This window comes from Dromiciops gliroides, chromosome 3, assembly GCF_019393635.1.
Source record: "Dromiciops gliroides isolate mDroGli1 chromosome 3, mDroGli1.pri, whole genome shotgun sequence".
Taxonomy (NCBI): domain Eukaryota; kingdom Metazoa; phylum Chordata; class Mammalia; order Microbiotheria; family Microbiotheriidae; genus Dromiciops; species Dromiciops gliroides.
Window position 1 is genome coordinate 11,050,178 of NC_057863.1, and position 14,107 is coordinate 11,064,284.

The 14,107-nt window shown below is 41.4% G+C and overlaps 1 protein-coding gene across 2 annotated transcripts in view; it reads right to left on the reverse strand.

Annotated features, from left to right (window-relative positions):
- Window positions 1-14,107, reverse strand: part of FARP2 (FERM, ARH/RhoGEF and pleckstrin domain protein 2) — a 98,186-nt gene that overhangs the window by 29,001 nt on the left and 55,078 nt on the right. For both annotated transcript variants that reach the window (XM_043995280.1, XM_043995279.1), the window contains exons 14-15: window positions 13,483-13,738; window positions 783-961 (exon numbers count right to left, since the gene is read on the reverse strand). In XM_043995280.1, coding sequence (XP_043851215.1) covers window positions 783-961; window positions 13,483-13,738 — 435 coding nt within the window. The remainder of the gene's footprint in view (window positions 1-782; window positions 962-13,482; window positions 13,739-14,107) is intronic.

Below are 14,107 nucleotides of genomic sequence, written 5' to 3' on the forward strand. Positions count from 1 at the left end.
GGGCCTGGAGTCAGGAAGATTGGAGTTCAAATCCAACATCAGATACTTATTAGCTGTGTGACCCTGATTAAGTCCCTTAATCTCTCTCTGCCTCAGTTTCCACATCTGTCAAATGGGGATGATAATAGTGCCCACCTCACAGGGTTGTTGGGAGGATCAAATGAGTAAATTGTAAACTGCCTGGCACATAGTAGGTATTATATAAATGCTTGTCTTCTTTCTTCCTATCACTCAACAAGCTCTCATGTAAAGACTAAATCTGGATTTGAAAATGGTTTCAGCAGAACTAATTAACAGATGTTCCATAAGTCTCCCAAGCTAGTAAATGCTACCACATCTGACACGAGTCATTTGTTGCTCAATGTATTCCTCTTTAATTGTCCAAAGACATTCCAATGCTTCCTTATCAACTACTGCAGAAGCAAAGGCCTTCATAGAGGATTGTCCCAGGTGCAAGGGAAGGGCCCCTCCAACGGCGAGGAAGCAGCCGAGACCACGGATAAGGGCTCGGCCCGTACTGGTGGGCTCTTCTGTCTTTCTGTGTATTGTTAACCAGAAAGTCCACAACTGGTAACCACAGTTCCCTGCTAGATAACCAAGATGGATGAGGTCCCCATGATCATCTAACTCAGAACATGCTGTCTGCCAAAGAGAGTGCACACTAAACAAATCCATATAGACTCCAAGCTGAAGAGATGGCAAGAATGACACAGCAATAGAGTTTACACTATGGGTAACAGTCCCCTTGTTTGGGAATTACTGACATACAGATAGCATCCTACCTGGTGTTCTGTTTCATCCTCATCTTCAACTCTGACACAACCAGCATCACCTAGGACAGGGCTTAGGAGAGGGGATGAGCCCTGTCCAGTTGGACTCAGAGACACCTGAAAGGCTGGGTTCAAACTCAGTGAACTCTTCAGCATGAAGGGAGACAGTGGAGAGCTGTCCTCCGAGAGGCCTGCAATTGGAACAGGAGGGGAGGATGAACTGAGAAAGGTGTTATGGTGATGGGCAACAGCAGAAGGGAAATGTGTGAATGGCTAAGTAAACTAGGATACAATAATGTCACGAAATAAGATAACACCAAAAAATCATAACCATGAGGAGTGGGAGGCAGAGAACATGTCAACACTCAGACTCTACAAGACAAAATGTGGACACTGAGAGGAGAGAGGTGGAGTTAATGGGCGGAAAGGCCCAAGAAGTCATTTCGGACAGACTGTACAAAGAAACTAAGGTTCAAGGTGATTAGTTGTAAATGGATGCTTATCCAATTTGGTTGTGTCAGGGGCAAACTAAGTTGTTGAGTTTTTTAAAGTAATTAAAAGATTTTAAGAGACAAGACTATTGCCATAATGAATGGCATGTGGTTGCTTTCTTTGTTTCTGAGAATTTGTTCAAAACCTTACCCAAATACGATCGCAAACAAGATAGAACAAAGCAGCAGAAAACCATTTGACTGGGACCAAGGTAAAGATTATTTGGTTTCCTCTGAGATGTATGCCCAAGATATTATACCTTAGTTCCTTGAAGGGGACTTTCTCTTCGTTAAAGAACCGAGAAAGAAATGGCATGATCATTAGAAGAGTAAAAAGAGGAAGGACCAAGTCCCTAAAATAAGAAGGAATGTTTTGTGCCTAGTTCAGAAAAATCCCTTTGATTTATTAAAGTCTTTCTTTGTATCTCCAGCACTTGCAGCTGGCCCATCATAAGCACTTAACTAAAACTGGTTGTTGAGGAGAGAGTAACACAATAATGACAGGTCAAGAGACATCAGGATATTCAAATGAGAACATAGCATCCAGTCAATTGGACTTGCTTCATTCATTAAAGTTTATTTTGATACATTTTTTCTAGTACCTGGAATATTTCACTTCTTTTTTGTTGTTGACAGCTTACACTGTTAATAAAATTTCTTCCACTGGCTTCCATTTACTGAAAAACCAAGCTGATGACCATCAACATAAAAACTAATGGTAAAAAAATCAATTAATGGCACAAATATTCCAACTGACATTTTAGGGTGAGAGGTCTCATAATGTCCTCTAAAAATATATGAAGTCTTCATTAGTGAATTTTAAAAGGAAAGCTATATTTCTATTCTTTTCCTACATGAATCAAGATTTTAAAAAACACCTTTAGATACTGTCCCAATTACTACCAATGCAGTTAGCAAAATGTATAACCTTTTGCTCAAAATTTTAGGGAAAAGAGTTTTAACATCAATTTAAAAAACCCTTGAATTTCCTACTTCTTGGTTATTTGGCATTTCTATTTTTTGGGGAGGGGTTGGGCAATGAGGGTTAAGTGACTTTCCCAGGGTCACACAGCTAGTAAGTGTCAAGTGTCTGAGGCCAGATTTGAATTCAGGTCCTCCTAAATCCAGGGCCGGTGCTTTACTCACTGCGCCACCTCGCTGCCCATGGCATTTCTATTCATTTCTAGTCTCATTCCCAGTAACAAGCCTTCAGCTGTTGAGTTCTAGCATGGGAGTCACCTCCCTTTTGTGCAGGTACTGAAGTCTACCCAGGCTTAGCTCTATGACAAGTAAGAGCATCTTTTGGAACAAAAAATATTTTTTAGAATCTACTGAACCTCTATTTGCACCTACATAAACAACTAATGTGTGTAACCAGGTAAAGATATATACAATGTGTGATCAATGCAGTCCAGGTCTGCAAGACAGATAGGGTGAATGAGTCTATGTATTGAAGCTTTTTGTTTCACTGAATAACTTAAGTACACATATTTCAGCAGCAGCAGGAGAATGATGAAGCCCTTATTTTCACACCAACAAATTCAAACATCTAAGGAAGACTGTAACTGAGTCAGCTCGTCAAAGTACCTGGAGGTTAGCTATGAATGCTCGGCAAAAAGCCCACTTTTTTCAACTGTAATCATTTTGAGTTAAACTATCTTTCGTGAAAAATCTGTTTACTGAAATTGGACTTGTGAGTTACACATTTAAATTAAAATCAATTGGGGCAGCTAGGTGGTACAATGGATAGACCACTGGCCCTGGAGTCAGGAGTACCTGAGTTCAAATCCAGCCTCAAACACTAGCTGTGTGACCCTGGGCAAGTCACTTAACCCCAATTGCCTCACCAAAAAAAAATAAAATAAAATAAACAAAAAATAAAATAAAATTAGCAACCAAATACGTGGGCAACAAAAGCTCCTCCCTTACCTTTCTCCTCCCCCGCCAAAAAAAAAGTGCTTTTCTCATACTTAACAGGATCACATTTACCCTAATCACGGCTGTGCCCTACTCTACAAAGGTTTTATTGCTCCCCGACAAAAACCAACGTTGCTCAGGAATCAAGAAAAGGAACGCATTCCCAGCAGAGTAACTAAGCTCCATGGCCTGTCTTTTGCAGATGGCACACTCTATGCTGCCAAATGACTCATCCCCTTTGTAAAGAAAGATGAGCCAGGAGTGGTCTTCTGGACAAATCCAAGCTTTCACTGAAGGTCTCTTCTGTTTTCCCATTAATTAGCCAAAATTACAAAAAGTTGAACCTTCCATTTCTACTTCAGCAACAGAAAGTACAACAAAAACACAAGTAGCTAAATATTGTCCATACAACCATTTCTGTTTAAAATGAAATCTCCAAAATATTTTATAATCACTTCAAGTGAATCCACTTTGTCCGCTGACTAGAGTCCATAAATTCTTCTCCTTAGTGGATAAGGAAAAAAGAGGTGGTCATGAGTGGAGCTGGAGGGGGAGGGGAGAAAGGTAGCTGGGCCTAGTTTCATTTCATTACAAAGTCCCTCATGGGAGAATTCTCTCCGATGCAAAAAAGTGCACTCTCTGCAACTTAACAATCTTAGGGAGTGGCCTAGTATAATGAAAGGTAAAATGATTTCCCAGTGCCACAAAGACCAAGAAAATTTTTGTTTTACAAGAGATATTCTCAAAGATAGTTGTTTTAAAACCTTCATTAATTCATGTTTCACTAAATTTTACATTTAAATAGAGCTAGCATGGATGTTGACTTTTGCCTAGAAAAATTTTTAACTAACAGCAAAAATGTTAAATGTAAATAAAACTGAAAGAGGACTATTTAAGAGGGCAATTACTTCAAGGACTCTCAAAATGTGCTCACATACAATTAACAGGCTGCCAAAAATACAATCTTACTATTCATCAAAACAGGACTCTGGAGACCCTTTATTAAGTTTGAATAAAAGACCTTGGTTTTGTTAATAACAAATACTACTTTACTTAAAGTGTGAGCTCGGACTCCCTCCACACAATGAAATGTGGTTATACTCTGTCATCTACTAGTAAAAAAGTGTCTTTACACCCAGCTTTGTAGGAAGTCATTCATCAACTAGGTAAAATGAAGAATACCTAAAAGACTCAGAGTTCCAGCCAAGTAAAAGTGTGCCTACTGGGGCAGCTAGGTGGCGCAGTGGATAGAGCACCGGCCCTGAAGTCAGGAGTACCTGAGTTCAAAGCCGACCTCAGACACTTAACACTTACTAGCTGTGTGACCCTGGGCAAGTCACTTAACCCCAATTGCCTCACTAAAAAACAAAAAGCAAACAAACAAAAAAGTGTGCCTACTTCTTCAAATGCAAACGAGGAAGAATTCTTGAATTGCCAAAATGAAATCCTGTAAAAAGTGAGTGAAGTAGCAGAGGATCTAGGTCCGACTGCAGTCTACACTGCTGCTGGGCTATTCACTTTCACAGTTGGAGATGATTTGCATTGTCATAACAACAACTGACAAATGAGTTTCTGCAGGGGTGAGGACCAAACTACACTTTGGGCAAAGAAAATCTTCCATAGAGCAGAAAGCTATGGTAACGTCGGGAAAACACTGAGAATCTTAGCTTCAGGATTCAAATACTCAGGGCTCCGGCTTACCTTTAGTTTTTCCTTCAGAGGCTTGACTTACATTAGTCTAATTAGGTAATGCAACACCATGATTATAATGAAAGGACAGTTAAGTTTATCTTTATTATTTCATCCATTTCAATTCTCTCTTCCTTAAAAATCCTCTTTAATCAGCACTCCAACGACCCAGTGAAGAACCAGCTGCTTCTTGTAAATATGACCAACAAGCACACTTAGGACATTAAAAAAGTGTCTAAACTGTTGGTTGTTTCTCTCTCAAGCTAAAGCTTTGATACTAGGGTTTTAAGGCAGTGCAAATGGCTGCAAACATCAGGACACAGAGAGCTAGAAAAGGGAAACAAGTCTGTGAAGAAAAAAGCTGATGAATCCATATAAAACCTACTTCTGCCTCCAAACCACCAGGAGGTCATGTTATAGAAAGATTTGTCACCCGTAAATAGCATCTGGCTCTAACTAACAAGTCCAAATAGCTCGATAAAGTTTATGATTCCAAGCAATTAGTAATTATCAAATGAAGGCTATTTCATTTTTGTAGCTATTTGTATCTAGGCTGTTTGAGAGGGGAAAATGAGGCTCTTAACTTGAACCCACAATATGTCAGATTGGGAAGTATTCTTGCCAATTTAGTACCATTTATTTTCCAAAGAAGAAACAGGAAGTGCACTGCACGATGGTGAGCACATCTTCTGAGTGCTGCTGGAAGATGAGAGGAAACTCCTAAAGCACAATGCCCAAATCAAATAAACATAAGCCTGTTTCAATTTCATTAGAAATTACGGAAAACTTTTAAAAAATTAAAATTAAAATTAAAAAAAGAAAGAAATTAAGGAAAACTGAACTGTTTTGTCCCCAACACACAACCCATAAAATGTGAATGGTTCAATTGGTGACTTTCCTAGAAAAAAGTTTCAACTAATTCAAGAATTTTAGTGCTAGATCAACCCAGCATTTCTCCACCAGTCCCTTGTTGGTCATGATGTCAGAAAGGACCTTGGTTCTCTCAACATTGAAAACCTGCCCCAAGGAATCTGTGGAGAAAAGACCCACCTCACAGAGGGGCATTATGGTAAAGGAAGATGCTGATATGGAACAACAGGGATGCCTGGGGGTCAACTATCTTTCCACACATGGGTACCCACAATTCCTATTTCTGCTGCCAATCAGCCAGCAAGTAACGTACCTGTCCTACGTCCAATTCTAGGTTAGGCATGGCGGAGGCATACAAAAGTGTAAGACAGCATTCCTGAACTCAAAATAAGTAGTGAGTATGGAATACTAATTCTTACATTACTCACTGCTACATTGTGTGCTGTGTGTTCCAAGTCTAGAGTAATCAAGGAAGCCTTCTTCAAAGAGGTGGCATTTAGGCAGACCCTTAAGGAAGGAAGAGGTAGGGTCTGTTAGGCAAACTGCTGCTACCTATCTGGCCAACCCAAAGCACTTGGACAAGAGAACACTCCCATCGTACTCCAACCTCTCTAAACTCAGTCTGGGGCAAGCAGCCTTCAAACATCTAAAGGCAGCAGCAGTGTCCTGCACGCCCCAGGGTCCAGCTGATGTCATTACCTTCCAGTATCAGTCTTCTAAGGCCATGCTACTGTAGGATCAAACTGCTCACATGTGAACCTCACTGAGGAAAGCTGTATTTCTTCAAAAGACAGGCTTTTAACACATAAAGATTATGAGCTTTTTAAGAGGAGTGTTGATGTAAAAGGATAGCTACATAACAAAAAGACCTTCATGGGACAAAATTACCTCAATTTCTATTACACAGCATAAAATCAAAGCACAAAACCCAAGTGAAATTTCTATTCAAAATGGAAATAAAACAAGCTCTGACACTGGGATTTATTTGCTAATGCAGCTAATTCACTGGATTTGACAGGATGGAATCTACATGAACCAGCCCAGGGCTTCATTAACTTTTTTTTTTTTTTTTTTAGTGAGGCAAGTGGGGTTAAGTGACTTGCCCAGGGTCACACAGCTAGTAAGTGTTAAGTGTCTGAGGCCGGATTTGAACTCAGGTACTCCGGACTCCAGGGCCGGTGCTCTAGCCACTGCGCCACCTAGCTGCCCCTTCATTAACTTTTTCCATTTGTGACTCCTTTTTGCCCGAGAAATTCTTATGTGACCCTGGGTACATCGGTATATAAAATAGGTCTACATAACCTTTTACCATTGCCAATTTGTTCACGACCCCCACAATCAGTTATGCGACCCCCTATAGGGTCACGCAGTTTAAGAAACTAGGCACTAGAAGAAAGCAGGAAGTCATGGTCCCATTTTTTTCTATCATTCCTGAGACAAAGAGCATTTCTTCAGATGATGTTAAAGGTGCCCACTGCTAACCCATGTTTTTAAAAGCCTTAAATCCTCTGTAATCTCATACACTGATTGGGATACTGTCCCCAGGGATGCAGACAGCAGCAGCAGCTCCTCCAGGGTGACTCTTGTCCATGGCCTCCCACAAACTCATCATAGGGGCAGTCCTGAAAATACAGGAAAGACTAAAAGGTCTTCAGCTACAAGGAACAGCTACTAAGTCCAGAATACACTAGTATTCAATCTGGTTACGTTAGATGATGGCAAACAGATAACAAATTCTATACACAGCTAACAAGGAGGGCTAAATGACACATGAGGCATTTCCCTGGTTTTGGTTTTGGGGGTTTTGTTTCTTTGTTCTTATATAAACACAGCAATCAACTTACTTAAAGATAGGAAATATTTTTTAAATGTCATTTTCCTTAGTCTCCTCTATTCAATAGTAGTCTACGAAGTAAGAACCATTAATTCAAAGATGTTCAGCAGCTCTAGGAAAGTATTCTCTTGTTTAAATTTACAGTGTAAATAAATAGAGGGGGGAAAAAAGCTAACAAGTCCATTTTGTCATTCATAATAAATGTTTCCTTATTTTATTGCATAAACAATGAAAAAGTTTGGAATGAGTACATTTCTGTAGATTTAGAAATCAGCCATTTCAACAGAAAACAAAATTGTAAAAAGACCCCCAAAACTAGCCAACCAAAATGTCTCCTGAAAAAATGATCAAGTTTAAATGTATTGAGAAATTCCAGCTCCCCTTATCTTCCTTTAAGAGTAACTGCTAATAAGTGACACTTGTATGGCTCTTTCAAGATTGCAAAGTGCTCCAAAGTGAAGCAGCCATTCCGAGCAAGGCCCAGGGCCAGGAGGTGAAGAGAGAAGCTGGATGCAGCCGCCCACTTCCCTGTCCTGTGTCAGTGGCTCTTCCTTTACAGGCAGATCAATGGATAAGTTACACTTTAAAGTGAGTACAGTGACGAGTGAGATTACAATGAAGACAGACTTCATGGCACCTACAGGGAAACAAGTATTCTCAAATATGTCAATGATAAATCCTTGAATGCCAATTTAAAAACACTTTTTCATCTATGAAGCTCTCATTCAGTTTATGGGATGGCTTTTCTAGGATCCCACAGAGAGGGAGGGAATAAATGTACCTGGAGACAAGCACTTGTGGTGTAGATTTCACTCTGTATGCAGTACACAATGTATACGCACACTCACAGCATTTATGATGGATTAAAATTATTCCTAGACACAGAGAAACACTGCAAGAGTCTGCAATAAAATTGTGATATACCCGTCTACTTCAACACTCAAAAGACATCTAAATGACATCTAAAACAAAATGACAACAATGGGAATGACTTACCAAAAGGTTTGTACCCAAACAATAAATTTGTGTGTGTGTGTGTGTGTGTGTGTGTGTGTGTGTGTGTGTGTGTAAGAGAGACATCTCAGTCCATGTTATCAACACTACTTTTAAGAGCATATGGGGGAGGGGAGGGTGGAAAGCACTTGAGTTTAAAATTAAGCACAGCTTGACAAAAGGATCATCAACCATATTTTCATAATCATAAAAACTTCTAGGAAATATACAAAATGGTACATGAATAACTGATTATTCTAAAATACACAGTATATACTGCAACAGATAATACAAGTGCAGTCAATTTTTTAAAAAATCAACAATTAACAGCTCCACTCTAGAGACTTAAAAATGTTCAATGACTGGCACTACATAAAATATCTGAATTTCTGATGACTAAATATAAAACTTGGCTTGGTCTCTAATAAAAAATAAATACTCTCTAAGGCATAGTGTTTAATGGGCATTAGCTGCAGTGCTTTGGGGAAGAAGGCCAGGTGCGTGGAGACAAGCAGTTCCAGTAACTAGCACAGTCCTGGCCATACTAGCCCCTGGAGGGCAGAAAGCTCCTAGATGTGTGTGTTGTATGTTCCACTTAGCCCCGCACCATGGATGCTGCCCTCCCCCCAGAACACAAGAAGCGTCACACAATAAACGTCACAGCAACCTCTGGTTAAGAGCACAGATTTACCTAATGACAAAGGCTCGTGAGTAAGCTATTCTGGAGCTGGGTAGCAAAGAGCAGCTCTGCCTTCGAGGAAAGGCCAGGCGTCTGGTATGGCTCAATTAAACCATCTTATTTTCCAAGAGACCCTAAAAGCAGAGTTACAAGAAGGGGTCTGGAGGAAGACAAGGAGAGATGGGCACTTACTTGGCCTTCATTCAACATTAAGCAAAAGCTCTCTTGGCTAAAATTTTGCACCATAGCTACTTTTAAAAGCAATTTGAAAAAGTCTAAAACAGCTGTGAAAGGCACTAGTGATACCAAAGAATATTAGCCCTGTTTGTGAAGCAATATCCCTTATGATTTCTTTTCATTTAACATTCCAAGCAATCGTGCTTTGGGCAACACTGAACACGCAAATATTCAGTCCAAATGTGCATTTTTAGGAAGAAACTCCAAATAGCAATTTATACACTGAAAAATAACTCTGGATAAGCCCTCTAAAAACAGAACGTACCTATTGTGCTGAGTACCTAAAGGAGGGACCCCAACAGTGCTGGATGCAAGCCCATCTTCCCTGTGCTGCTAACACAGGCAGGCAGGAGGACAACACAGTCCCATTTCATCTACAGCTCAATGTGTCCCCTCCCCTCCCCCCACCCTGCTCCCCAGTGCCTCCTTCTCCATCAGTCTGAGTATGGCCAATGGACTGCTGAGGTCTGACAGTCACTAAAACAGTCTAATGTGCCCTTCGATAAAAGTCAGCATTGTGAGAGCAGCCCCAGAAGACACAGGGTCCAAAGCCACAAGGGTGTTCTTCTTGTAAGAGTAGGGCAATAGAGGTTGTTTATTTACATAAAGTTCTAAGAAGTTTTAAGTTAAGTCACAGCATCAAATGGTACATTAAGTGAGAAAACTAATAAGAAATCCCTCATGACAGAGAGAATAGCAGTATAAAAAAACTTGCTCAAAATGATGCTATTCTAACCCTAAAATACTTTACAAAAAGAGCTGGTATTGAGTTACATAATATTCACAAGTGAAGTGGTAGAAGTAACCTTTACTTAGATATTATTCCTTACCTCTAATCTACAATTCACACCATCCTACCCCAGCTCTTGGCTGAGATGAGGTTCTACATTCATCCCATCATCTCCACAGGTTTGGGTGAGCCTAACACAAACTCACAGCCAAAAGTCCTTAAAGAGGGAGCAGACACACAGAGGGACAAAGACAGGGGTGAGAGTATGGGGCAGACAAACACGGAGAGTCAGAAACACTGAAGTGGGCCAGGCTAGAGAGCAGAGGTGCAGAGATACAAAAAGGGAGGCAGAGCTACCTCTTACTTCATATATCAACCACTGCAAAACCTAAGGCACTGACTGAGTCTCTGAACTCAATGATGCTGATGAAGGGAAACCTCAACAATCAGCAGCTTTATTTTCCTATATTCTCTAAACTCCTGCTCTCTTTCTACAGACAACACGGGGAATGGCATTAAGCAAGGTCAATCCTACTATATCCAAATGGGCTGGAAGCAAATGACAAAGAGGAAAGAATGACAACATCACCCTGCCAACTCAACAACACCGTGACCTTGTGAGCAGCCCAGTAAAATTCTGACAGGTTCGGGATGGAAAATATGTGGTTCGACCTAAGCAATTCTTGACTAGAGTAATTCCATCCAGAAAAAAGATTTCTATGAAAAATAACTGATGTGGAGTGAGAAGGCAATGTGCCCTTGGAGACTGTCCCAGCACCTTGTATTTTGAAGGGGAGCTAAAATATAGTGTGACACACAGAACTCTATGGCACCTTGATGGGGCTGTGAATTTTTAGAACATATCTTGATAACTATATTCCAACATCATTTTATTCGAATAAAATTATGTATTTTATTTTATGCACTTAAAAATGCTATTCTGCCAAGGAGCGCACAAGCTTCTCCAGAGAGCTCAAGGGGTCCCATGACACAAAAAAGTTAAGAACTACGGCTATCAGGGAGAATAATTTCTACCCAAAGATGCTCTTGGCCAAATTACACTTCAAGGAAATCACCACAGTATTATAATTTTGAGTTTAAACAGTCGGCCCTGTGCCAATGATGTCAGTCAATAATTGTAAATGGTGACAAACTTAAAATTTTAATTCCCCGAGCAAAATGTTATGAAGACACTTCTCCCTGGGCACCATCTCTATCCCTGAAGCACCCTGGAGGACGGTCTGCCTCCTTGGGCACGGGAAGGCTTTCTCGGACACTAACTCTCTCTCTTTTAGCCTGAGTATGTGCATAACTGCTAAGTGACCTGCTTCCGGGGTTCCCTGACGGCTCTAAACAACAAGACTGTCAATTCAGAAGGCACCTCCCAGAAAACGTCTACTGACAGCTACTAGAACAGATAACAGCGAATAGCACCTGTAATGCTTCTGGCTAAAGCCATTTGATGTGCTTGGCACCACTTTGTTGGTGGCTACTGCTTGCCTTGTGGGCCTAATTAATGCCAAAGAGGGCAGACCTTTCAAAAACGATTTGAATAAATGTTCCAGGTTTCCCCCAATTGCACTCTATTGCACTGCTGCAGCAGCAGCTCAAATGATTCAACAAAATGCACCTCTGGGTTCTCTGGGGGACAGTTATCAAATGCTTCTGTGCATTGGTTGGGACACAGACTTGTCCATCCCAAAGTGCCACTCCATAAATCCAGGGTGGCAAATTCAAGAGTCAGTGCATTAGCCTGACAATCAAAAAGGTCCTTCATGATTTATCCATAGGAAAAGCCTCATCTGAACAGGCTCTGCAGCAGGTTTGCTACAGTGACCGTGTTCAAAGGTCACTGTGAGGTGGCAACACCAAGGGCTAAATCCAGCTGTGGCACCATTTTTAGTCCCACCAAATGAGACAGAGAGAAAGGAAAAACTAGACTCGCTAGAATGTATTGGACTCCACAGAAAATAACAAAGGGAACTTCTCTTCTCAGAGACTGTCTAAATGTAGTGTTCTCTACACCCTACTACCGATATGGATAATTAGTGCTTACTTTTCAGTGGGATTTAATATAGAAGTTCTAAACCTTCCATATTTCCTCAAATAAGACAGGATAAAAATAACACACCGGGAGGCTGGGAAGAAAGAATGAATGAATCGGTCAGCCACCAACACAAATGATTTTCTACCTCCAAATCAACCCATGTTCCCTTGAGCCCCTTGAACGTCTGCTAATGAATTGTAAAGACTGATTGTGAACATCTTGGGGGGGGGGGTTTATTCCCAAAGTGCTTATCAATGGTCAATGTGAATTTTTTCTGTCAGCTCTTCCTGGGTCAGATTCTTTAAATTATTCTGAAAATCAAAAGTGAGCCTCTCACTGTTTGTCTGTGCAAAGGGGTTGCTAAAGAATAGACTGACATCTAAGGGCGCCTCAGTGTCTGAATCCCAGGAGTCTGTCTCAGTGGTGCTGGAGTCTTCGGTCGTGGTGGGAGGACAACTCAGCTGCTCTAACTGGTCAAGGATGTCAGAGAACTGAAAGGCTGAGCTGCCCTCCGAGCGGACCGAGTAGGCTGGGAAATTGACCATGGAACTGGCTTCCGACTGATTGGCTGAGCTGGGGGTGAGCAAGGCAGAGCCCCCATTCAGTGGCACATTGAGAGAGCTGCTCTCTGACTGATGGTTTATTAGGGAACTCGTTTCCGAGGGACTCAAAAGGCTTTGCATTCTGCTGGCTCGGGCTTTTACCTCAAATAACTCTGAGGTGTCTGATGGTCGCTCATTGCCATTGAAATCACTCCCTTCCTCAAATTCAAAATCCTCTTCCAAATTCATATCTACTGCTTCTGTAGAATACCTGTCTGGGCTGGCCTGGTCTGAGCTCAGGTGTTGAGAAAGACCCATGCCAGGGGAAGATGGGGAATGGGGGTGCTGCTGAGATGAAAGGCCTTCCTGCAAAGCCAAACAACCATAGGCGTAGGAAAATGCCTCAGATCCTCCAGCAAAAAAGGAGATCTCGGCTGGGTCGTCATCGATAAATTCTTCTGAAACCTGCAATGGGGAGTTTGTCAAAGTGAACAGAGGGGCAGCCCTGCTGCCAGGCTGCTTGTTACACTGATACTCAGCATCGAAAATGAAGACGCCTGTGGTCAAGTCATCCTCACCATTGTCATTTTGACAAGTCATCCCCCGTCCCCTTTCTACATCCCTAGCCTGTGCACCCAGACAAGTGGAGCTGTAATTTCTCGCAACATGACAAGACCCAACACCTTGAAATGACTGGAGGATTGGAGATCCACGTGGTTGGACCGTTCTCTTGTCAGCTTCTTCAGCTGATGTCATGCTGCTCCTTTCTGCCAGCGAGCTCTTCAAGGAGACGGCCTTGGAGGCCATGAAGGAACTGCTGCTGTCCATGCAGATGGGCAGGTCAGCAGGGGTCACAGAAGAAGTAGGGACGGAATAAAAGGAGGCATTTGTAGAACACGGTGAGCCAGGAAGTCTCAAGCCCTCGGTAAATGAGATGCTCTAGGAATCACAATTGTAAAAAGCAACAAGTAAAATTACATTTTTTACCTCCAGGAAACAAAATGTTTGTTAAATATATCAAAGACAGCACTTCCATTGACGTAAGAATCACAATCCATTTTTTTCCTATCACAACTTTATTCCTATTAGAAACACTAACTAGCAAGAAATGCTGACCTAATATATGTTTGTACACAGGCTTTGGTCACATTCTTTCATTTTATCTGACAAATCAAGCCAAGGAAAGGAAAACTCTGCCTGCAATTAGAAACCTCTAGTGACATGATCCCAGGAAATGTAGCCTATCAGATCTCGGAGGCAAATGCCTACATCTGGGGGTTGTTTCTTGGGGGGGGGGGGACGACATCG